Source organism: Tachypleus tridentatus, chromosome 13 (genome assembly GCF_004210375.1).
Source record: "Tachypleus tridentatus isolate NWPU-2018 chromosome 13, ASM421037v1, whole genome shotgun sequence".
Classification (NCBI taxonomy): Eukaryota; Metazoa; Arthropoda; class Merostomata; order Xiphosura; family Limulidae; genus Tachypleus; species Tachypleus tridentatus.
This window is the reverse complement of record NC_134837.1, coordinates 101490032-101517853: the sequence shown is the minus strand read 5'-3', so window position 1 is coordinate 101517853 and position 27822 is coordinate 101490032. Positions and strand designations below refer to the sequence as shown.

The 27822-nt window shown below is 35.6% G+C and overlaps 1 protein-coding gene across 6 annotated transcripts in view; it reads right to left on the bottom strand.

The window, feature by feature from the left end:
- The window catches only part of LOC143236800 (plexin-B-like), a 240581-nt gene that overhangs the window by 34473 nt on the left and 178286 nt on the right, over positions 1–27822 (bottom strand). For 2 of the 6 annotated variants that reach the window (XM_076475368.1, XM_076475372.1), the window contains exons 1-5: positions 22474–22629; positions 14060–15393; positions 9677–9853; positions 3622–3750; positions 1627–1727 (exon numbers count right to left, since the gene is read on the bottom strand). In XM_076475368.1, coding sequence (XP_076331483.1) covers positions 1627–1727; positions 3622–3750; positions 9677–9853; positions 14060–15346 — 1694 coding nt within the window. In that variant the 5' untranslated portion in view covers positions 15347–15393; positions 22474–22629. Of the gene's footprint in view, positions 1–1626; positions 1728–3621; positions 3751–9676; positions 9854–14059; positions 15394–15797; positions 15818–22295; positions 22630–27822 lie in introns of those variants that run through there. The other 4 variants (XM_076475369.1, XM_076475371.1, XM_076475367.1 and 1 more) reach the window with 3 other exon arrangements.

The following is a 27822-nucleotide window of genomic DNA, read 5'->3' as shown; positions in this document are numbered from 1 at the left end:
GGATAGAATGACAGCTGAAGACTATTTGACATCAGTAAAGGATAGAATGACAGCTGAAGACTATTTGACATCAGTAAAGGACAGAATGACAGCTGAAGGCTATTTGACATCAGTAAATGACAGAATGACAGCTGAAGACTATTTGACATCAGTAAAGGATGGAATGACAGCTGAAGACTATTTGACATCAGTAAAGGATAGAATGACAGCTGAAGACTATTTGACATCAGTAAAGGATAGAATGACAGCTGAAGACTATTTGACATCAGTAAAGGATAGAATGACAGCTGAAGACTATTATTTGACATCAGTAAAGGATAGAATGACAGCTGAAGACTATTTGACATCAGTAAAGATAGAATGACAGCTGAAGACTATTTGACATCAGTAAAGGATGGAATGACAGCTGAAGACTATTTGACATCAGTAAAGGATAGAATGACAGCTGAAGACTATTTGACATCAGTAAAGGACAGAATGACAGCTGAAGACTATTTGACATCAGTAAAGGATAGAATGACAGCTGAAAGCTATTTGACATCAGTAAAAGACAGAATGACAGCTGAAGACTATTTGACATCAGTAAAGGATAGAATGACAGCTGAAGACTATTTAACATCAGTAAATGACAGAATGACAGCTGAAGACTATTTGACATCAGTAAAGGATAGAATGACAGCTGAAGACTATTTGACATCAGTAAAGATAGAATGACAGCTGAAGGCTATTTGACATCAGTAAAGGACAGAATGACAGCTGAAGACTATTTGACATCAGTAAAGATAGAATGACAGCTGAAGACTATTTGACATCAGTAAAGATAGAATGACAGCTGAAGACTATTTGACATCAGTAAATGATGGAATGACAGCTGAAAGCTATTTGACATCAGTAAAGGACAGAATGACAGCTGAAGACTATTTGATAACTGATGTTGAATAATCTTTCGGATACCTAAGCTTATCGTTCACAGCTTTTTTGGTTGAAGGTAAAGTAATGTTAAAATTAAAAACTCAATTAACCATGCCTACACACCAGTCTTTTTAACAAGAACTGCGGTGTTCATGGTGGAGATTACCCAACGTTTCGAACTATTTTTAGCGACAAGAAACATTTCTTTTATTATTAACTAATTACGACTCTATGGCGAGTTTCTGGTAGAAAAATAAATAATTAAACGGTAATCCATGGATTATAAAGGTTCGATTCTTGCTTGGAAAGAGACTTTTGTATAGGATTCCTTAAAGGATAGTTATTCTTGTATTTTGTTTTCACTTAAAGAGCGTAAAACGTAATTAGTTCTATCGAAAACTGTAGACAGAAACAGCATATCGATTAATTTTCTTATAAACAAAATAGTGTATATCAAGGTATTATAAATGTATGGTTAGAAAACAGGAAAACAAACATGGAAATTATTCTTGGAAATTTAACGTTAATTGCCATAAGATGGAAAAATTAAACCAGCACTAATATTCGTATATATAATGATTTCATCCATTCACATATTTTAATTGTACTGTATTGACAAGTTATTTCTTGTCTTTAATATTCCAAAATGGAGTTATCTTAGATTGAAAAGAAGTAAACAAAGACACGTGTAATTACTTTATTATCAAGACTTACCGTTTTTCAAGAGAACACCAACCACAATAAGGGTTTCTTGCTTTCAGACACAATTCGCAACTGTTATACTGTTGGCACTGTTCGATCCGTGCTTTGGTTAACTATGTGAAGTATAAAAAATGCAGCATTGCAATATAAAAATTACATTATGACTAAAAGAAATGTTGGATAATATTTTCCGTAAACGATAGTATTATCGGATTATTTACCTATTTTAGCAGCTTTTTTTCTTGGTCTTGCATCTCTTCAAGGATAAATGATTATTTTAATAGATGCAAGGCCAAGACAAAAAGCTGCTAAAATAGGTAAATAATCCGATAATACTCTCGTTCACGGAAAATATTCTCCGCTGAAGATTTTTTCAAAAGCTCTTGTCAGGATTTATCTAACGGTGACTTGTTTTTATATTTTTAAATATTACATAGCATACAATGTATAGTATTAAAAAAAACACATTAGAAACGCTCAAGCTAACAAATAATTTATTGTCTAAATAACTCAGCTTATGTCTTCAAAAGGATACACAAACGCTTCAAGTTTGTTTTTTTACACTAATTAATACAAAGATATATTTATGTACTCTACATAACACACATGAAGATGTGTATAATTCTTTCAACGATCTCAGTTTGAATAAAGTATGTTTATTTTTATTTTGCCCTTCCAAGAGCACGTTGTATGCAATACAGTTTTCGTTGTTTCAGGCTTAAAATTTGCAAAGCTACAGAAGGGTTATTCCTAATATTAAACTGATAAACTAAAAGAAAGGTAACTAGTTAGCAGCATCAGCTGTCAACTATTGGTAATACATTTATACAATTAACATAGGGATATTGACGCAAAACGTAACTTATACAGAAGTTCGTGAAAGTGGTGAGTTTGTAAATACACAAAAATACATATATAAAAAATAAATAAAAATAATGTGCCAGAGGCATCGCTAGGTGCTTAAAAGATTCGGGGCTCAGGCCCATAAGAGCGAGGAATGTCGGTGTTTCAGAACGATATAAATCATGGTTTTCTATTCTGATTTTTCAAAATACCAACTGGGATACCAAAATATCTAAGATAATCGGGGAACAGACCCCGTTTGCCAGCGCCTATCGATGCCTCTGTATAGCACATACGATCATTAAGAAGTCCCATGTCCTTCTTCATTTTACACGTGTGTATTAATCTTCTCCTGTCTCTATTACGACTTCATTTGTGATCTACTTACACGTCTACTTTTTTCATATATATTCAGTAGCTTATGTTGTTTTATTTAGACATTTAACTGTGTATTTATGTTCTAAGCAATACAACTTCGAGGTTAACTTTTTGTTATTTCCGATTACACAAAATATACAAAAACAATCAAACATCATATTAATCAATCTTCCCGCAGCTCTTCTAATGAAAGTAAGGACTTTTCAATGCCAAAATATTATTTAACCAAATGGACTGTATCCATCAAAAATATATAAATACAAAACACATCGAAAGAATAATGCTGAGTAAATACAGAACGATATTCTATAATGACGAAGAACCTTGTAGTTCAAACTTTTAAAATTACACTTACTTTATGCGTAAAATATCACGACCAAATATAACACAAACAAATACTTGTCTGAATAAAACATATATATGATTGTAAGCATGAAAAAGCTATTTTCCAGGGTATCATTTTTACGTCTGTTTGTTGACAATATTTTAGTTCCTTATGTCTTAGGGTCTAACAGAGGCGGATGTAAGGTTGTGTGGGCCCAGGCGCTAATAATTTTTGTGGGTCTTACATTCCATGTAATGCTACATAGAATGAAATTACCAATGAGCCTCCATTAAGACCATGGGGCCCTGGAACTGAACACCCTCTAGCCCCTACCTAAAATCGCCAATGGGATCTAAAACTGATTTTGAAAGAAAAAAGGACATAGTGAATTAATAACGATGACTATTAGTGATGCGAAAGCTGCAGTACCGATTATTGATTTAAAACCGTTTTAGGCCTACCTTGTAAGGAGAGGCAACGTAAACGAACTGTTCTATGGTATCAAGGTGGAGGTCGGCAATCACTGGGTTACCTGGATCAACAGCCACTTCTTCGAATTCATCGGCATCTTCTCCGTTGTTTATCAGAATCTGTCGATATTCAATAAAGAACAATCAGGCGGCCTATTCGACTTCCTTTTCACTTTCATCAATACATACATGGGAGGACAAAAGTGCCCCCTTGAAAATGTTGTTAATTTATTTTATCTTTTATTAAATAACAGAAAAAAAATATGTAAAACTACATGTTTATAGAACGTACCTGACGAAATCTTTTCAAATTTAATATCAAATCCTAATTTTAACACTGGGTTCCGAAGTGCCTGGACTTTTCGTGATTTTACTTACATTTTACATATAAAGTGTTGTGCACCTGCAAGTTTTTTAGATCTTATTATTCCAATTAGCCTACAAAATGACCAAACAATTTTTTCTGCAACTATGAAGTCGTTAAAAGATATCTTAGAAATAAGAGAATTGATGTTATGGAATGGCCAGGTCAATCATCTGATATCAATCCGATTAAAAATTTATTTGCCGAGTTAAACCAAACACGGAAGATGTACTTTTTGAAGTACTTAAAGAAGGATGGTAGTCGATCACTCAGGAATATCTGCACAAACTCACTGAAAGCGTGATTGTTTGTTTAGAATTTTGCGCAAAGCTGCACGAGAGCTATCTGCATTATCCATCCCTAATTTAGCAGTGTAAGACTAGAGGGGAGGCAGCTAGTCATCACCAACCACCGCCAACTCTTGAGCTACTCTTTTACCAACAAAGAGTGGGATTGACCGAACATAATAACGCCCTCACGACTGAAAGGACGAGCATGTTTGGTATGTAGGAGATTCAAACCCGTGACCCTCAGCTTACGAGTCAAGCGCCCTAACCACCTGGCGATGCCTTGTCGAAGCAATCTACATTTGTTACTACGTCACAGTTGTAATCACGTTTAACACCATTTTAATGCTGTCATTTTTATGATTTAATTTGTGATCTACCTATCATTTTTATACATTACAATGTCTTATGTTTCATTAATTTGTTTACCTATGCTTATGCTTCAAGGATTTCACTTTCGAACAGAACATTAGTATTTTTATTCCCTTGCCTACAAAAACTTATTTATAATACCGGATGGATATGCACAATGGAAAAATAATTATGTACTTTGTGAGGACTCAAAAAAAACAACAACACAGGAAATGAATCTACTCTGGATCACTGGTGGATGAACGGAGCTTCTGAAAATAACAGAAAGCTTAAGAAGCTTATAAGAAGACATCATTGTACTTAAATATGTAACTTTACCATGGAATTTCCATCAAACCAAACACAGGAAAAACATTGCTTCCTAAGTCTATAGGATTTATAATTCTTGTATATATATATATATTAACTATATTAAAAGGACAGTAATGTAAGAGGGGGAATGAATTTTGCCCATCAACAAAGAGGATATTTGCTACACTTTTCTCATGGCACATTTTTAAAGACAATGCCCATTAAAACGCTAGAAATCTCCTCATCATAACCTTGGAAAAATTCAACGTGTTTCATATTAAACTGCGTTCTAGTCTTTTTACTTTCACACAGTACTTGATTCTCAAACGTCTTAAAGCTGGCGTACATCCCTTTTAAAATTTAGTAAAAATTCGCTTACTTCCATTATTCTGATACTGAAGATATATAACTAAACGTATTCACAATACCACAGAATAGCTAACGATTACACTCATATGATTTCTCTGTAGTAGCCCTCAACAAACAACGACATTCACCCTCACCCCTGTGTTCGCAAGCTGTGGAACTGCCCTCATCAGGAACGACCATGCACGCCACCACTCTCCCAGCCCACTTAACATTCCTTTAGTGGTCAATATTGTTCAGAATCACGGTTGATTATAACTGGCATGACTTTAATATGATCTCACACACAACAGAAGTACTAAATATTCTGGCGATATTATCTAACAAACAATATGCATTCTTTCTCCTGAAAAGTTTAGTTTTGAATTTCACACAAACCTACACTATGCTAGCCGTCTCTTTAATTTAGCAGTTAAATACAAGAGGAAAGGTAGCTAGATATCACCACCCACCCAACTCTTGGGCTACTCTTCTAACAACAAAAAGAGGGATCAATCGTATCATTATAACGCCCTCACGGCTAAAAGGGCAGGCATGGTTGGTGGGATGAGGACTCGAATATGCAACCCTCAGATTGCGAGCCAAGCGCCCTAACCAGTTGGACAGGTCGGAGCCCTTATGAAAGAAGGGCCCTGAACAAAACACGACTAGTAATTCATCTTCACACTCATCTTCAGTTTAAAATCGTGTCATGATGGTTCCTCTTGCTCTTTTTTTTTTTTTTAGTATAACTCTGTACAATGGGCTATCAACACTGTCCACCGCAAGGAATCAAACTCGAGATTTTGGCGTTCTAATTCCGTAAACCTACCGCTGACTCACTGGAAGAATGTCGTAAAGTGTAAATTGTAATGTTTACCGTTATATAGTATTATTCATTTATAAAGCATATAACTATTCATAAGAATTATGGTTAGCTATTTTTCTCTTTCTTCTGTTTTTAATTTAAATTTCAACTGATGTATATAAAACAAGCATACAAATACATTACATCAAACATTTACAAGCCCATTTAATTTGTTAAGCTGACGGGCATAAATAAATTTTATATTTATATATTTTTTTCAAATATAAAATATACTTGATTATCACGGTAAAACAGTTACAAACCATATAACATCTCAGTACACTGATATGACTTTTTTTTTACAATAATCTTCTTAAGTAATCCTGAATAGTAAACTAGTTTTTGATTAATAGAATTTCTAGTATACAGAGATTATTCACACGATAGAAATAGCATTTACACTACGTTGTGCAGATACAGGTACGTAACAAGCAGAGACACTGTAAGTGAGAGACAATTAGTCAAACCGCGCATTAGCTTGCAGTACCAAAAACGTGACACAAACATACATTATCAAAAGCGTGAAACTTCAACATGCGCGAAGTGCGTGATAAAAATGCAGGATTCTGTTTATATCCTGGGCTTCTTGCAAAAACAAATGTTGAAATGTAGGGGTAGAGAAATTCATGATTCTTACATCTTCGCATCTCTCTTCAAGTATACAAAAATTGAAAATATAGTCCAACGAAGCATCAATTGGATGATAATGTCAACTTCTTAGTTCAGTAATACGTTAGGAAATAATCATGTAACCTGTAAGCGTTAATAATGTTGTTTCAATACTGAATACTTCTTTCAAAGTCAATTTGCTGATTATAGTAAAAACGAAAAACGTGGATTAAAAACACTCAACCTGCATTGCTTGCCTATTAGCCAAGCTTCATTCAGATTCTCCTGTTTGCTTTGATAAGGATATTTATAATGACCTTCAGTGAGGACTTTTTATATTATCAACTGTTGTCTGTCATGATGAATCAGGTGGATTCATCAAAGGATTAAAAGTCAGTTAAGATCGAACTGTCATTAAACTAAAACATTTCATAATTTAATACATCATATTAACTGTAAATAATTGAATCTCTGCAGAGCAAAAATAGTTACCTTGTTAACACGCAAGATTTTTTTTGTGACCTTATTAAACAGCTGCTTATTTTCCTGAAAAAGTCAGAGGACATTAACAAATACAATAATTTACTTAAGTCCAATTTGGTCAAGTTCACCGTTGAGAAAGATAGAGTGAAAACTTGATTTCTTGATGAATCACGACTAAGATCACGATAACTATAAAGGAGGGAAATAAAAGACGTAGATCAAGCAATAAACGATAGTAAAGACGAGAGTTTGAAAAGAACCATTCGCGATTGATTACCGGAAGCTTGGTTGGGCTTCTTACCAAGAGGGTTGGGTGACAAAAACCAGTTGTCAGGCTGAAGGAGCACTTTCTACAGCTTTCATCAAAAGAGCCGACCATCAGGTGGGACGAATCACTAAAGGACTGATTAAGGTTACGACATCTGCTACTTGCTGCTATCCGACTTCATCAAGCTTGCTATAAATACCATGGTTTTATATTTCACAAAACGCTGATGTACGTGGTTTGAAATTTCTTTCTTACACTTCAAAACCCCTAATAAAAGGCTGTTCAGTTCTATAGCCCAATGATCAAGTGAATCATATTAATGAAGGAAATAATTGCAAACAAGTGACCTAATGACCTATACACACACGCATATATATATATACATACATTTCTGTGTGAAAAACCACGGTTCACGCCAAAGTCTTACACAACTGTTTCTGAAGGAACTATCATTCACAGCAAATATATACGTTTCTAAGTATGAAGATTAACTTATTTTTCTGTTATTATTAATTTATCTTTCATACACCAAAATAAACGTTTACAAACTAAGAGATATAAGCGAAACAGATATATTCTCATACCAAAATACCTGTGTTGCTTTTATTTTTGAAACAGAGAAAAAAAAATGTAAACAAGATAGCATCTTAATATTCGTCAAAATTTAAATTTTATATCCGTAAATAACCACATGATCCCAATTTCAAAAATTGTTTATGCATTCCTTGAATTAATGTATGTAATTTCAAATTTAAGCTAACGATACTTATTGTTTACAATATTTTGATATTTCAAATAGCCTGAATAGTTTATTAAAGTATCAGTTAATATAGCACAGACGTATGTTTATGGACAAGCATAAAGATACACAACGTGCTATCTATTCTTTTCTTACCGCGGGTGTCGAAACCAATTTTTAGTGTTATAAAAAACCTCACATGAGCCTCTAAGCCAATGATGGGGGGACAGCAAAAATATAGAAATAATAACAGAAAATTAGCAGAATCGTGACGTCAACAACGATACTTCAAAAACTTAGCCTTAAAACAATATAAGAGGGTTAATTGAACTTCAGTAATACAACGGTTACTATGCAAGATGAGGCGCCGCCGGCGAAATATTTACACCTATATATAGATCTCTTAATGTAATGTAAATTCCTAACAGAAATAATTTTGTCACAGTCCTTTCTGTTGTTTGGAATTAAGCACTGTCCACCACGGATATTGAAACCTGATTTCTAGCGGTGTGAATTCACAGACATGCCGCTGTGCCACTGAGGGGCCAGTTCTTTCTGATGAAGAACATTCGTATAGGGAGACTGTAGGGCCAAAAGACACAATATTGTGAAGAAAAAAAGGCTTTCCGTGTTCTCCTTGGGAAGGAACAAAATAACAAAGAAGAGCGTTTAGAGATTCCACAAGATCTAAAACCACAACTAAACCCAGTCCAGAGCAATGCTTTAATTCACAAACAAAAAATAAAATATATAAATACAAAGAAATTAATGCGATAAAACAAATCAGGTTCCATGGTATCGATAACAATATAATACATAACGTCGATGAAGGATCACAAGTCAAAATCTCGCAACCTACCAAGCATATCTCAAATTAACAGATGTTTCCATGAGAAAAATGGTCAAAGAAACCAAAATCATGGCACTTTCATTTTGTAATATATGTTTCAAGTCCCTAGATCCGAAAGTGGGGACACGTTCAGTAGCATACAATAGCGAGCTCGAATATCGGACCTTTAATACACAGTCTAGCACGCTAACCTTCAGGCCACACCCGACCTTCACCTAAAACAAAACCTACGGGAAAGTTTTGTATGAAACTGACATAGTCTTCCTTCGCAAAAACTTATCACAATAGAAATTGTGGTGTCGGTTAATAGTGTAATCAGACCGAATACGATGGATGATGGAGAAATTAGTTTAAATGGCTGCACAGGACCTGAATCATTGTTCTAAAAATTGCTATTAACTCTCAGTAATCTCATAATAAGTACCCATTTTTCATTCATGGGCTTAAAACATAGGCGAACAAAAAAGTGAAGAATGAGGAACAGAGTTTTTTTTTAAATATAGAATTATAATATACTGACCGGAAAGACTCAATTTTTAAGATTTAAAATTACTTAAAATTTTGTCCTACCTTTTTTAAATACCCCGTGTCAGTTCCCACGAAAGCTACTGTATGTTTGGCAGTGGTGGCACTGGTCACTGCGGTGAGAGTCACGTTGGGAAAGATGGCTACAGCAGTAGATGAGATCGGAACTGTCCCATTGAGCTTCAGGGTTTCGGTGCAGAAACTGAAAATGTTTCCACCTTTCTATGAACAGTAAAAGGAGAAATCAAAATAAAAGCAGTAATACCACAACAAAGCAAACAATGAACAGATGTGTTTTAACTTTCAGCAAATTATGTTTTAAAAAAAGTTCCATATTTAATAACAAATGAACATTCAGAATAGGCCTAAACACCTATTGCAGATGTGTCATTTTTAAAGCTATAATGCTCATATTTCAGCTTTACAGTTTCAAACGGGCAAACTGAGCTCCACAAGAGTTATTTATTACAAATAATCAACCCTCTGCTACTGGTAACTCTACAAAATGATACGAATCTTTTTTCTTTTTTTTATTAATTTATTAACAATAACACAAACAGTTCCATTTCACACTCCCAAAATATTGTCTATAAAACTTGCGATACTGACAGTGTTTCAGGCTTTCTTTGGTTTAGAAACTATTTTTTCGTTTTAAGATCTGTACTTTGGTCACAAGATAAACCCGACATGGTTAGGTGAGTTAAGATGTTCGACTCGTAATCTGAGGGTCGCGGGTTCGAATCTCGGTAATGTGACCGTCAATCCCACTATTCGTTGGTAAAAGAGTAACCCAAGAGTTGGCGGTGGGTGGCGATGACTAGCTGCCTTCCCTCTAGTCTTACACATGTAAATTAGGGACTGCTAGAGCAGATAGCCTTCAAGTAGCTTTGCACAAAATTCAAAAACAAATAAACAAACAATGGTCACAAGATAATCTACACATTATTATAGGCCGAGCGCGGCCTAGTGGTTAGAGTTTCGGATTGTCGAAAGAAAAAAATCGCGCTCTGCACTTTTTAAGAGTAACGACGAAATCCCATAATCTATTGCCGTAGCCCACGAGTTGGCAGCGGGTGATGTTCACCGTCTTTCTTCCCTCTAGTCTGTCACCCGACTATATTTGCACGAAATTTCACAAACAACATTTTTAACTTTTAAATAAATGAAAAACATAAATCGATGCTCAGGTTACGTTTCTAAGTGTCACGAGCAACCACCACCAGAAACCGCTTGCAAACATATAAACATTCAATTCTCTTTGTCTAATTATCAGTTTTCATTTCTTTCATTAAACTCTTGTAGGACAGGATGGAGAAGAAGAGAAATTCCAAAATATGTAGAAAAGTATTAGAGCACAGTGAATCATTTATATGATTTTGTTTATTAACTGAAATGTGAACAAAAATGTGCAAGTGGGTATTTACTTTGCCATTAGTGCATCTACTCTACGTATCATATAATGCGGCTCCACGACGCAAGAAGTAATTATAATGTTATTTTAATTCCAGTTATAAACATTAAACTAAATATTTTGCGATACAATTTATTTTTTGTAACATCATTGAATGACGTATTTTAATATTGAAGCCAAAGCTTACTAGAAGTCACAGCCTGTAACAAAGTTGTCCAGTCTCAGTGCCCCGCCATGGCCAGGTGGGTTAAGGCGTTCGACTCGTAGTCCGAGGATCGCGGGTTCGAATCCCTGTTGCACCAAACATGCTCGCCCTTTCGCCCGTGGGGGCGTTATAATGTGACCGCCAATCCCACTATTCGTTGGTAAAAGAGTAGCCCAAGAATTGGCGGTGGGTGGTGATGATTAGCTGTCTTCCCTCTACTCTTACACTACTAAATTAAGGACGGCTAGCGCAGATAGCCCTCGTCTAGCTTTGTGCGAAACTCAGAAAGAAACAAACCAGTCTCAGTATTGCTACACATAGAATGCTCAACTGGGTCCTAAAATAATGATGATGTCAAGAGTGTAGGAAGGTTCCAAGGCAGAATACAGGACAGTAATTAATTATTGTTTATACGATGACGTAATCGCATCTGTTTAATACTGGTGTTCTGTAAAACGGGCCTTGTTTTTTTTTTCTTCTTCTTCTTGGCTTTTATCTTGTGGCAATTTTCTTTATCACAATCATCCCTTTAAGCTACTGGGGCTTATGTAACGTTAAGTTACTATGGTCCGTTTCACTAAATCTTACCAAACTTAATTACTCTAACGATGTAGTGATTGTTTGTTCGTTGAATTCCGCCCAAAGCTACACTAAGACAATATGCACTGGCTGTCCCTACTTTTGTAGTGAAAAACTAGAGGGAGGGCAGGTATATAACACCACCTACTGCCATACTTGGCTATACTAATCAAACAGTGGGATTGACCGTAACATCATAACATCACACAGCTTATGTAGATTTTACATTAAGCTATACGAGGGATACCTGCGCTAGCTGTCCCTAAATGTATAGAAGTGATAAGTTATATGAAAGACAGCTAGTGAACACTACTAACCTCCGTCTCTTGTCAGAACTAATTGTGAGATTTGACCGTAACTCCTACAATGAACCCAAAGTGCTGAGAACATTTTTTTTTTTAGATCAGTGAAGGGTATAGAACCACGGATCTTCAGCTCCACTTCTAACTGCTATGCAACGCACGGCCCGGTAGTCAGCTCAAAAGAAATGTACGTCGTTTGTAAACATTGACAATATCAAAAACAGTGTAAACAGAAGTTTAATTAGCGATTAGAAAGAGATTGGGGGGGGGGGGTAAATGATTTTTTTTATACTTGAATTTGTTCTATTTAATTTATAGAAACCGAAACTGGAAGCTAACAACGTATCAGCTTCTTTCGTTGACAAATCACTAAAAAAAAATGAATAATTGAACTGTGCACCAGGATGTTTAATGCGACTACGTGTTTCAGAATGAACACCAAACAAGCCAATTAGTAAAGATACCGAAGAGATATGCTCTCTACCACATAAAAGTTTTGTTAAAGGAAATCTGTGAATCAGGAATAACAGAAAGCAAAACGATTTTTCTCACATTAAAATTACTACTATTAGTAACTCATCAATTTTTAAACTTGCATAAAACAACTTTCGGCTATTCGTACAGAAAACCAATAGAAAATCAACAATTTTCGTTTTCTTGGGTTGTTTCGATTGAATCGTAAAACCTGTTTTTTAAAAGACTTTCAATGACAAAAAAGAGTTAGGGGCTAGCATTAGCCTTCGGTATAATGATTTGGTTAATTTGTTTGAATTTTGCGTAAAGATATACGAGGGCTATCTGCGCTAGCCGTCCATAATTTAGCAGTGTAATACAAGAGGAAAGGCAACTAGTTATCACCACCCACCGCCAACTCTTAGGCTATTCTTTTACCAGTGAATAGTGGGATTCAATGTATCTTTATAACTTTCCCCACAAATCAAAGGAGATGTTTGGTGTGACGTGGATTCGAACCCGCGACCATAAGATTACGAATCGAGCGTCCTAACCACCCAGATTATTGCTTAATATAATTAAGTTTATGTAATGACTTTTAATTATTGTATTATAATCCGTAATTCTATATTATAATTGTTGAAATTTGTACACGCGTGTTTCTTTGTTCTCATTCTTCGAAAACCACCACTGCACGAGATGACAGTGTGAGACCGAAACGCTTTCTTTTACTTTATTCACTGAAGTAATCACAAAAGTAAATCACATAAATGTGTTTCATCTTCCTAAAATATACGGAATAAAACAGGCTACACTGCTGTTAATTACATTCCAGATGTCGAGTAATTGGTCGGATGGTTGTTGGGTTGTAACTAGATAGAATTTAAACTTTTGAAGGTATTTCTACTTACACATTATCTTATTTTTAGGCGATGTTGCCAGCAAACGGTCTTTTCCAAACCAGACACAAGTTAACTCTAGCAACAACTGAAATTAAAGTGCAAGAAATTGGGTTACTTTAATTCTTACTAAAGGAAAAAACGAAAGACAAAACGTGGTTAATTATCTTTAAAAGTTTAATTTCTTTATTTTATCACCTTTAAGTTTTTCTGTTTTTGTTTTTTCAAATGAGCCTGAGCAGAGACAAATCTTTTTGATGAGTACCATTGCTTTGAAAATTGTACAATACAAAAAAACTTTTGTTTGTAACTAAGCACAAAGCTATATAATAGTGTATCTGTGCTACGGGTATCGAATACAGGTTTATAGCGTTGTACGTCTGCAGTCATAGCGTTGTTCCACTTGTGGAGAGATGAAAAAGGAAAGATTTCGAGAATTTGTATTTTTAATTTCACAAAAGCTAACGAAACCCAATGTCTTGCACTTCGATCTCACTTGTCTAACTAATATTTAAAACTATTATAAATAAATTCAATTATAATCATTATTTGTACTATTACAGGTTTTCCAATACGTACCCCAGGCTCAGGACAATTTTCTATGCTTCCAGCTATATAATCCATGTTGCGCGCTAGCACACTGCCATTATAACACATATGAATGTTCTCCGTGAAACGTTGCTCTATTTCGGCCAGCGAGTAGACACACAGGGCGGAGGGAGGGGAAGATGCAGAAGTGTGATCTGCACTGGTGGCGAAAACCCCAATCAAAACATTGGAGCCGGTATCAATCTGAAGTGCTGTTGCAAGATCAGAACCAGCTGGGCCCACGGTAGCATCTTGAAGCAAGTTGAATTCGGTTCCGTCTGATCCCACACACTGTAACGTTACTTCCGTATAACTATTATATCCAGCGTCAGATGCGCAAATTCGAGCCAGTCTGGTTATGTAACCCCACTCCTCCAACGCCCTCAAGTGAGACTTCCTCTGTACGGAAGCAAAATAGATGAAGCCACCAGAATGAAAGCCGTAGATATAGCTCACTAAATAGTAATCCCGCAAGTGAAAACTAATGTCCACTCTGGCAATGGTGGAAAACGACTTCTCGATGATTCCAAACAGACGGCCAGTATCCTCCTCAAGACTCCTGCTCGTTATAGTAGGGACCATGTCACGGTACGGTCCCAGGCGACTATTAGTAGTTGCCACATAGAGAACCCTGGATGGGTAACCAAAATACTCTGCTGGGCCAATGAAGGCAAATGTCGAAGAGTTCTCATCGTTTGCAGCTACAGGAACAGGAATCAGGTCTTCGACAATGTTAATGTTCCCCAGCTGATGACGTCGACAGGCTCCTTGATGGACACTACCGCAGACAATGAGCTTTCCTGCTTGACTGTCGATGACTAGGACTTTGTTAACGTTGTTTGTGACCATCTTTTTCTGGTGGAAGCAGTCAGTTGGAGAACACTGGATACTGTCTTCCACAGGACCTGTTTTAAACTCTTTCTCCAACTCCAATGAACTATCGAACTGATACAGCCAGTTGGTGGCACCGACATACACCCGCCTAGTGTCATGATCTACAGTTATATGTGTAAAATTCACGCTTTCATTAAATGTTGTATACGACACACTGATGTTTGTGTCCTCTACAGTAGCTGCTATCTGCAATAACAACAAAAACACAAGGCACGCTAACCACATAACACAATGAATAAAACACCGCGTCCGTCTCACACTGAGAGAGTTTTTCTGATGACTTTCTTTCCAGAAATTCCATGATGTATAACCTACACCTCCCGGATAAGACGTCAATTTGGGAAATAAACTCCAAGTCGGCCCTCTTGTCACAGTCCAGTCCATTTTCCTTGGCTGTTAATGTGGAGTATCTATATTGAACATTTCAAGTCCTGCAAAATAAAAAATAGAGAGAAGAGGAGAAATTATTTATAACATGAATACCGTATTTTTGCCAAAATGAGATAGAAACATTTAAATGCGATAGTTGGCACTATTTATAATGCACATTATGTATTTTACAATAAATTCCAATACGACCCATTATTCCACAAATTAACTGAAGAAACAATCCTCAAAACAGACCTTAATGAAAAATTGTATTTCAACAAACTTACTTTAGACTCAATTAACATTTTTTATGTTATTTCGTGAGCATTATATAAGCACACCATATACAGAAATGTGTTGTATTAATTGATTTGTTTGATTTCGTGTAAAGTTAATTTGATAGTTATCCCTAACTTAGAACTGTTAGAGCAGAGAGAAAACACTTAATAAACAGAGCAGTACTCACCGTCAACTCTTGAACTACTCTAGTGAGATATCACCATGACCTTTACAATGTACCCAGAGCCCCAAAATACGGGATACGAATTTACCGTATGTGTGTGTTTATTTGGGTTGTAAGAGAACGTAAACACTGGACCTAAATGTATATAGTCTGGCACGTCAACCACTCGGCCTTTTGAGTTAGTGAAATCAAAAATTAATAATTACTGGTGAAAATTAAACTTTTTATTATATTGGTACTCAAGAATTTAAAAAATAAGAAATGGGGATAAAGGAGCAGTCAAAAAAGTTTCGTCATCCATTGGTTAATTAATTCACTATTTAAAAATAAATACTTTAACACAGACTGATCCAGATTGAAGAAGAGAAGTTTTTATGTTACCGTTATTGAATAACAATACTAATAAATGGCAAAAGGTGTGTGTGTGTGCGTGCGCACTTAAAGTTTTTATCTTAAAGTATTTCCTGTGAAGTGCTTTTGTGCATCTTATACTATTAGTAGTCACAATTTCGTAGTCTTTAGCTCAACCTATAAAGGTCATAGATGGTCCAATAGTTTTGGGCTAAAAATTGCCAACCAACCAACTAATAAAAAAATATTTACTGCATACAGGCAGCTTTAATGGTTACGAAATAAAATTGTTCATTTAAATTCTTTGCTTAACTGCCAGTGTCGCAGGTTTGAATCTCCGTCACATCAAACATGCTCGCTCTATCAACCGTGAGGGCGTTATAATGTAACGGTCAATTCCACTATTCGTTGGTAAAAGAGTAGCCCAAGAGTTGGCGGTGGGTGGCGATGACTAGCTGCCTTCTCTCTAGTCTTACACTGCAAAATTAGTGACGGCTAGCGCAGATAGTCCTCGTGTAGCTTTGCGCGAAATTCAAACCAAACCAAAAATTGTCATTCGAAAGACAAAGACGAGACTTTTCATGTGATCAGTTAACACACGACAAAATGGCCATTCGTGCGACTCCTAATGTACAATTTGCACCAACTTTTTATAGCTTTGCAAATTATGATTTTCTTTAACCTAGCATCAAGTAAACAAAATTTCGTCTAGCTCTCTTCACCATTTATCTCAAAACTTATGCTCGTAACATTTCGAAAATCTTAACATCAACACGTTTTGATTTCAGGGATTATTTCACGTCACTTTATGGATTATAAGAGCAAGACAAAATTATGATAGTTAACGCTTCAGAAAGATCGAATCTATCAATAAGAATATTTTAATGTCATCAGTTGTACACCCACTTATAAACCATAGTATGCGATGGAGTTTCAGTTAAAACAGCTATAATTTAATATTCAGGGTACTTCAGTTTGGTGTGAGCTATTTCTAGATAAAACAACATGCCGTACACGAAACATACCTCCTAGCATGCAGGCCTGGCATGGCCAAGCGCGTAAGGCGTGCGACTCGTAATCCGAGGGTCGCGGGTTCGCGCCCGAGTCGCGCCAAACATGCTCGCCCTCCCAGCCGTGGGGGCGTTATAATGTGACGATCAATCCCACTTTTCGTTGGTAAAAGAGTAGCCCAAGAGTTGGCGGTGGGTGGTGATGACTAGCTGCCTTCCCTCTAGTCTTACACTGCTAAATTAGGGGCGGCTAGTGCAGATAGACCTTGAGTAGCTTTGTGCGAAATTCAAAAAACAAGCAATCTAGCATGTACTGAGTAAAGAAGTGTTTTTTTAAATAAAATCGCTGAGCCAAGAAAAAATTACTACAACAAATTGAAAAACAACCCTAAATTATTTTACAACAAATTTTCCACACTGGTCATGGCTTCACGCCGTACTGTAGAAAGTAAAAATATGAAATCTGTAATATTGTAATTATTTTTAAACAGGGTGGACAAGTACTGCCACAGAGAAAGAAAATATAATTGCCTTTACAAAATTATATATTTTTTATCCGTTTAGACGATTATTTCAAAGTTGCATAGTTTCTAATAGTATTTAAGATTTGTCAATTAATTGTTGTCTTAAATAATGAAAGAAAAATGTCAAAACACAAATTATATACCGTTGTGTTCTGTGTGTCTGATAATGTGTTATATAAAAAGAAATGTGTCATGTTCAACCTGCGCATCAATCTTTTAAATGTGTAAATTGTGTTTTATTTTGTATGATAAATCTTACTTGTGTTCCAACTTAAAAAAATAAAAACCTTAGTGTACATGAATAATATACTCGGAAAGACTATTAGAACGTGCTGCCACGAAGCGGTGAAAATATAAACTAATGAGAACGACTTTGTAAGAAAAGTAAGTGCTTTTTTAACTTTATGTGTTAAATATGAGTTAAGTTGTGTCTGTGTGTGTATATAACACACACAAACACCCAGAGAGATAGAGGGAGACATACGAAATAAATTTAGTTACTCAATCACGTAACACAGTGGTTAAAAACTACTCTGGCCTAATGTCTAAACAAGATGGAAAATTTACTGAAATCCCACTCAAACAAAGAAATTTTAAAATTCACATTTGCTTATGAAACAACGTAATGGAAATCCAAATTCGTGTAAAAATGTAGTGATGGAAATTAGTGCTTTTCTTATCACGTGGCCCGGCATGGCCTAGCGCGTAAGGTGTGCGACTCGTAATCCGAGGGTCGCGGGTTCGTGCCCGCGTCGCGCTAAACATGCTCGCCCTCCCAGCCGTGGGGGTGTATAACGTGACGGTCAATCCCACTATTCGTTGGTAAAAGAGTAGCCCAAGAGTTGGCGGTGGGTGGTGATGACTAGCTGCCTTCCCTCTAGTCTTACACTGCTAAATTAAGGACGGCTAGCACAGATAGCCCTCGAGTAGCTAAGTGCGAAATTCCCAAAACAAAACAAAAACAAATTCTTATCACGAAAAATGTTCTTGAACAATGTTAAATTCAGTATAGGACTATTTATCATTATTTATTATCTTTATGACATCACAAAGAGAATCATCCGTGAGCCTTGCGTTTTGTTAGTTCGAAATTTGCATCACATCCAATACGTTTAATCTTAACAGCTGAAATATTTACTGAAAAAAAAACGAATTTATATAATTATAAAACACATAAATAATTAATTTCAGCTAACAGAAGCTAATAATATGATGTTTGTAACAGAGAATCAATAAAGATATTTTAGGTTGAACGTCTTCTACCAATGAGTTCCAATCTCTAACATAAACGTTGTATGTAACTGAAGTCGGATTTTGTGGATGAGCCATTCTATAACTAGATTGTAACTGTTAATAAGTGGTGTCACTTGAATATAACATGTTCAATATGGACACACACAGGTGCCTTAATCTCGTTAAACTTGCAGCTCATATGTAATTAGCTTCAATATTCACATATCGACACATAAGCTAAATGAGGCACTTCTAAACCTAAATAGGTTATTACAACATTTGAACACAAGTAAACCAAAAATCCCAATTAAAATTAAAATACGTGGAAACAGAATACACTTTAGTGAAGGTAATTAAGTATTATATATATACACAGTTATTATATAAATGTATATAAGGAAGTTAATTAGCACACTGTCGCGTGAAAGAGAAATTATTAGTGTTCAAATTAAGATGAATTATAATCACGAATCGATTAATCGTGTTAATAAGTACAACGACGATTCACAACCTCTAGGTTTTAGTTTTGTTTTTGTAAACTGGCACACTCTTACAGTCACTTTTAAAGCATGTTGCAATCCACGAAACGTTATGATTTACATCACTGTAACACACGGATAATCATTGTCTACGGCATAACAGTGACACGTATGTCATCAGTTTCACACACTCAGAATCAAATGCGTTAGTAACAAATTGTCACATACACGTGTAATAGGGCCTCCCTCTTATGTTGGTGGGGGGTTTGGAGGTCTCCCCCTATAAAGTTTTGAAACAGAAATAGTGCACCCTGATAATATTTTTAACGTTTATAATCTATTATACAAAATTATCCTTACATATGCTATAAAGCATTTCTTTTTCTGACTTTTATGGGTTGAAGACAAAGAGATTAAGATTTTATATCGAAGAAAATCCATATCTTAAAGTTTAAACTTTAGGCATAGCCATACATGCGTATGCCCATGGACATTCAGTTGGAAGTTAAACGAATTAGCCATGACCGTAATTGAGAAAATAGAAAAAACAGAATAAAAAATAATAATACGAGAAAGTGGCATAACAGTAAAATCGGACTTTTGAAGATAAGTCACCTTATATATCCCTTCGGTTCAAACTGTTGAGCAAAGACTGTTAGCCAGAATTACAACGGTTAATTTTCACTTGAAATACCATTATCTACCATTACTCTGGAGAATAGCAGTTGCCTTAAAAATTGAAAAACAAATAATAATAACAAGACCGTTAAATATAACCAGTACAATGTCCAGCGTCTCATACTTTAGATGGTTCATACGACTATATAGTACAACTATTAACAAAAACTTCATACTTGAAAATCAGCTCTCTTTCTTCCCAGTATAACCTAACAGAAAACTTCGTCTTGGTTAGTCGCATAGAGCCCTAGACGATCACTTCAAACTCATTACTAACTATTCGTTTTTATTATTATTACATACTAATTACAAACTACTTTATATTTCCCGGAGCCAGTCTCATGCTAACTTCAGTGGAAGTCCAGACGTTCTGTGCTGGTAATGACTAGAATACTATCTTGGAATTATTTCACAGAAAGAATTGCTTGTTAGCTATCCAGTCAAGGTCTTCACCGTTAGGCCTGAAATCAATAATTCGACTTTTAGGTGATAGTATGGGTTCCTAATCATGACAACGACTGGTATACGATCACCACAACTTAACGTAAATACGTAACAAAAACTTGCTTGTAAGCCTTCGTAACCCAGATTTTTAGGTTATTATCAAGCTCTTCATAGGATATCAGTCGTATACAAATATCATTAATTAATTCAACGAAAAAATAATTTCCTCACTCAGTAGGAATATTGCTTTACCTACATTTCGTCTTCCAACTTGTGACGGCCCGACATGGCCAGGTGGTTAAGGCAATCGACTCGTAATCTGAGGGTCGCAAGTTCGAATCCCTGTCACACCAAACATGCTCGCCCTTTCAGCCATGGAAGCGTTATAATGTACGGTAAATCCCACTATTCATTGGTAAAAGAGTAGCCCAAGAGTTGGCGGTGGGTGGTGATGGCTAGCGCAGATAGCCCTCGTGTAGCTCTGCGCAAAATTCAAACCAAACCAAACCTACTTGTGAAGTAGGAGTTAAATACTTTAATTAGGTAGTCATCACACGACAATAGGTAGACGCAAGATAGCTTACAACTGTGAAGTCAGTGTCTCAAAACTACATTCATTTGTGGGTTTTACGTACAAAAGTGACAACAACGAATTGAAACTAATCTGCTATTCTGTTCGCTGTAGTCATTTTAATTTGTTTTCGATATTTCTTTGCGCTAAACGTCACAAAGCAGTGTCACATTTTTATTTCATTTAAAAGACAGTTCAGTCTACAACATAAATTCAGAGTTCAAAATTTCTCCAGACACATAATACGTCATGGTTCATCACTGTTTTATCATCGTTGTGTCTTTTCATATTACGATTGTATCGCACAACATCGATGTTCAGACATAAACTCAGAAGTTCTATTATGTATTACATTATACAAGAAGTTTGTTTGATATTCGGATATTCCAACTAATTTTAACACTCTTAACGAGTTCTTTATAGCCGTACGAGGTGAAAAGAACAATACTGACAACTTCGTTGTTTGTGTTACAAGTTTACAAACACATTCTCAATGGTATTAAGTAGGTATCATTATAGCTACTGCAGTAGGTCCTTTTAGATACAGTTTTCTACATTATTGTACATATATTGTGACTGCACGATACCATGTTGAACACAATGCAGAATGTGATTCGTTCTGCCAGAGTATCACATTCATTATACTATATTTACAATATTTTGTTTTAATTTCCCCCAAAATAAAAAAGCTTTTTTGTTACTATGATACTGCTAATCATTCTACGTCATTAACTTTCAGAGTCTCTGCTGGGAACTAGCTGTACGCTGTTCTTATTAACAAGGCTATGACAAAGCTAAGTAAGGGAGGAGGTACTAATTACATCCACATCATTAAATATCTAGTTCGCAAGTATAGCTATAAACGCTTTGTAAAGTAGAAACGACGTCCATTAGTCTTTTCAGTGTTTACTACTATATCACTCAAGACAGAGTGAAAAATAACACTAGGGCTCATAGCAACAAATAACAAAAACTTGGACACATTACAAGTTCCTAAGGGTAAGAAATTATTGTCGGAGATAATGTTTGGTATTAAAGGGCTTTGTAACTATGTAAACTTTCCACATAAAAGGAATGCACTGCATTGTGATACACTCGATTCTGAAAACACGAGTACGCAAACCAATAAATAATTCTGTTAAAAACTTTCATCCGACATTCGTTTCTTGAGTAGCAGTTTCTTTTGAAAAACAACTTATAAAATGCCTTACCTTTATTTATAGATACTGGACATCAACCATTCTACTTCTCACAGGTTTCATAGGTATCTACTATGTGCAAATGCATAAAGGCTATATGACCAAACAAATACCATTCATTAAATTTAAAAGAAAAGACGGCACTAGGGTTTAGTAGAGACACACCACGTTAACGGAGAACTAGCCCTACCTAATCGGAATCCTGCCGACGGCACTGCAGGAGAGAAGGCCGAACCTTCTCGGCAAACAATACACCGCAGCGAGAACATTAATTACACATGGGAGCCAACTGTAAGAACGTCCATCACGATTGAAGCCAGCGTGCTCACTGACTAGAGGGCGAGCAGTGCAGCGTTGTCCCTGAAACTAACGAAACTTCTCATGCTCGTCAGGAGTCGGGCTTCCCTCGAGCTTGGGGCGTTCCCAGTCGGTCCCAGCCCTCTCAAGTTTGGCATGTGCACAGAGGGGAAAACTGGGAAGTGGGTGGTAAACCCTGACATCCATCTACTTTCTCACGTGCTTCTACATTGTACGTGATGGTTGATACCATAATGCCCTTTTGTGTCCATGTTGCACCCTCTCGCCGCTAGTCCTAACCGCCACCTTATCTGAAACAGACAACTATGCACATTCTGGAATAATTGGATGTGCTCCTCAACTGGCTGGCTTTAGTTTATCGAACAACAGGACGATCACATGTTTCTTTGAAAGTAATTTCGCTTCTCAATAGAAGTAGTTTAGAACGTTCAAGATCAAAACACTGATCTATTCTGGTAGGATTATCAACCTTCCTTATTCCTTAAACGAGTTGGGCTTCCTCGAGAAAAATCAGCATAAAGAATTGGAGTTTTTATAAAGAACCAGTTGTCTGATAAATGTCTGTGCTGAAAGTGACGTGAGAGTTTAACATTAAAGTACGACTATCTGCTATAAAACTTCATATATTTAAATTATATTTAAACACAAAAAAGGAATAAAACTGAATTATCTTGAAAAAAAAATACTACACGACCCATAAAGTTTCGTATTGTTGAATTTTGCGAAAATCTAGACGAAAGTTATCGGTTATGCGAGCCAACCGTTCTGATGATATACAAAGCAGCTAATTAACACCACCAACTCTTGAGTTATTCTTTACAAACGAAAAGTGGAATTGGCCGTCATATTATAATTCAACAGCTTTTTGAATCCAACTACCAGAACATGACGCGCCCCATTAAGGTTGTCCAACTATTGACGATTTTGCTTTTAGACAATAATAGGAACCCAAAATCTAGCTGATGGAAAAAGAAAACTTAAACATTTCAGAATAAGCTGAATCATTAAAATCATCAATGTTAACAAATATCATTAACAGTGATTGTAACCAAATAATGAAATAACCCATTTTAATCTTTATAAGTACGGACATAAAACACAGTATTTAATTAGCTATGCTCTTTACAAGGTTCATGTTAATTTTGATCAAAGTATGTAGTTTGCTCTGATCGGAAGATAGTAAATATTAATAAATTGATCAGCGCCATTGTTGTCAACATTCTAAGGTTTAAGTTACTTTAACTGTGGCGATCTTTAAATTTATACTGATTATCTTGAGCAGAACAAAACAAAAATAAACCTAAGTAACACAGCCAAATGACTTGAAATCGAAGTATATACTTTTAATAGGCCCATTCAGTAAATATGGTTTCATATTTAAAAGAATATTTTCCTGAATATTTCACAATCTGATTTGCAGTTTCACGTCAACCCACAAGCTATCTCGACAACACAACAAGAGTTGAAACATATTTAATAATGTTAAGTAGTAATAAACATAAATAAATAGAATATATAGTCCATATATCAATAGAATAATCAATTTTGAGAGAGATAAACAATTTTAAGTAGCGGCTCGGTGGATAAGGCACTCGAATCGTAATCTGAGGATCGCGGGTTCCATTCCTCGTCACACCAAACATGTTCGCCCCTTTTGAGCCGTGGGGGCATTATAATGTTATGGCCAATCCCCCTATTCATTGGTAAAAGAGTTGGCGATGGAGGGTGATGGCCAGCTGCCTTTCCTCTAGTCTCACACTACAAAATTAGGGACGTGTAGCTTTGCGCGAAATTAAAAGCAAACGTTTCAGTAATGTTCTACAATGCACTACTGCCACCTAGTGGAGATAATCATTAACATTAGATTGTGTAAAAGTTAACTCTTTAAATAGATAGACACAGTCTACTTTTAATTGTTGACCATCCTTCTCTTTCAAATCTAGATACAGTATGACCACCTTATCAGTAATACACTATTTTATCAACCTTTCTCTTAAAGTTGTTGCTTGAAGACAGTCACATTATTTTCACAAAATGATTCTACCGAAATTTTCCAGACCTACACACGCGTACGTATGACACACCGATACATTAAGATTTCCTCAAAATCTTAACTGATTAACACTAGTCGGCCTGTAATCTGATCACATACGATAAGAAAACTCAGAACAAGTTGACTTCAGGTTACAGCACTACAGAAAAAGGTTTTAAACAAAGGCATTCAGATCAATGATAGATATAATTTGTACAATGCTTGAAGCCAAACACATAGTATCTGTGTGTTCCGAAAGTAAGGTATATTCTTATTATTTCTTTCCGTTACTTTCATTAACAGGATTGGTTAGAATGGTTAGAGGCAAAATGGTAAGCCAGCGGACTTGTACTGCTAAAGACCAGGTTTCGAATCTCGTAATGGAAGGGGGAACACCGATGGCTCTCTGTGCAGTTTTGTGCTTAATAATCAGCCACTACAAGTAGAATTGTTAATAAACTTAATTTTTATTTATTACTTTTATTATTACTGTACCTTTATTATCCAGATTATTTATATTGTTATCGTAATATTTGTATTTAGGACTAATCTAACTAAATCTTCTAAGCTGACGGAAAGTCGGGAGATACTATTGGGATTATGGCCGAAAATACGGTTAACAAGGAGAATGCCTAACTAACTAAACATTAAATTATCATTTTTATATGAAATAATGAGAGTAAAGTATATATAATTAACGATACTCACTACCAAGTTGATTTTTAGTTTCGCTCCGAGTAAGTAGCTTGCTTTAATCGGAAGTTAATACTAATTATCACCAGGTAAAGTAACATAAAATAACTGAATTACAATTAAGTTAGTTTGTTAATGACTGACACAAGTAAGTAACACATATTATGCGCTTACGCAGGTTCTGATTATATATAAATATATATATGAAGAGACCTACATTTTTCCAACTTCATTGATACTATTAGAAATTGCCCTGACTTTTCAAATTCATCTCGAGTTTTCCACATTTGTGTTAACACTGTGATCCATCCATTCAATAACACACACACTATTTTGTTGACATTCCTTTAAAATATGGAAACATGGAAAGGCCATTGAGAATTACTGCAGCCTTGCTTAAAGCTTTCAATAAGTCGTGATTTGTTTGTTTTTCAGAATTTTGGTAGAGCTGTACAAGAAAATCCGTAGTACACCCCACTAATTCTTTAGCTACTCTTGTTAGACAACAATGTTGCATTTAACTGTCACTCTTATAGCGCACCCACGGTCTCAAACTGTGAGGCGAAGTTTTGCGATAACAGAATACGAATTATGAACCATCAGATTCACAGTCCGGCACGTTAGGACCAGGCCATACCCATCCCATAAGTACAGGTTAAGGAAAAGGTAACTGGCCTCCAGTTTTGAGGAATAATATTAAAACGCATATACGGTGAAAGTAACTGATACACATAAAATCTTTAAAACAGGTTATTGTTGCGATATCTTGTAGTGGAAATACCAATGTTGGGTAGCAGCTTTCCTTACGTTTTTTTATCTTTACTAAATCAATATTTATATTTACCCACAACAAAGAAATTTCCACGTTTTAACTTCAACTTTTTAGTTTCTACTGACATTTACATTTACTTACTGTTTTTTTTTTTTGTAATCTTGTGATTGATCCATTTTAATTACAAGATACGATGACACGATTCATTTCATTTTCTTCTCGTTTCGTTACTGTTTTTATGAAACAAAAGCTATATCCTGGTGTATATCACACGTAGGTGTTCATTTGTCGAACTGACGTGACCCACACACAATCCACCAATGACGATTACCTCAGTCTGCTAACTACATAAACTCGACACGAATACTTATAAGATAATGGCATACAGTCTTCGCATCCTCAGACTTCCTGCGTCAACAGAACTAATTCACCCCTAAACGGATGGTCATACAGCATGACAACAAATGACAATCTCCTAGTTTTGTTACTTTACTTTTTGGATATCAGCACTTTAAATGTTTTGTTGCTAATACCAACGAACAACAACTGTGGGAAGACTCAATCCCAGCCATAGTAAGTCTGTACTCATCAAGCGCATAGAAACAGTTACTTCCTCGTATCCTATTGCACGTGGTGGTTTCCAAGCCATTCGTGGTCAGATATTATTACCACGAGCAGGAAGTTCTCGATCGATAGTGATTAATTTTCTTCCCATAGATCTTCAAATAACGACACTAGATTTAGTGACCATACCATGTTAACATGTTACTACTATTACTTGACAGATAGGAATGACTGGAGCTATTACCGAGACAGTTTCAGTGACAAATAATAAAAAGCATATGTGAAAAGAGGAAGAAAGGTTGTGGTTCTTAACCATTTACTTGTGTAAATATCACACAAAATAACTAGATACTGGAAGAAAAGTCTAGAACCTTTGGTTCTTTTGATCGCTAGGCGACGCTTGGTCCCTTTAGTGAGTTTTGTTAGTCCAACAACTTCTATTCAGCAATATCAATTCTCTATTGTTGTCATGGCTCGAACTTAAGGGCATTATATTCTATCATCGGCTACGCACTAAAAGCTTGCAAATTAAGGTTTGCGTGTAACACACACAAAAAAAACAAACCCTTGCCAACTGAATCACGATGAAACAAAAGTTTTGTTTAAATACTTGTTGGGTCTATGTGTTTTAGAAGTCTGTTACATTTTTAGACAGCAAAATTAAAGTAAATATTACACTTAGATGTAGCTATTCATGATTTTAAAAAGTAACAGATATATTGATTACTTCTGAAAAAAATTGTAAAAAAAATAATGTGTTATAATCATCACAATTTACCTTCATTTAGCGAGTTTAGAAATATCACAATTCCACTGAAAATGTAATGTCAGAATAACAACAAAATTCGAGATAAAATATTATCATTTGAGTCTCGCGAATATACAACGAAAATCCAAGTTTGTATTTTGAAATCCCTCAAACTGTTTTCGCTGTAATCCAGATATAAGTTTGTTCTTCGAACTATAACAAAGTTACATAAATATATGCTACCTTCTCTTTGTTTTATTTATTTTTTACTGTGTGTGTGCGCGCGCGCGTTTGTTTATGTTTGTCACAGCACGCGCCACTAAACATAAAAAGAACATTCAGCCACAATATCTACTGATTCGTTTCTGTTTCGAAAACAAAATATTTTGGCGTGATCTTTTATCCTTGGTCG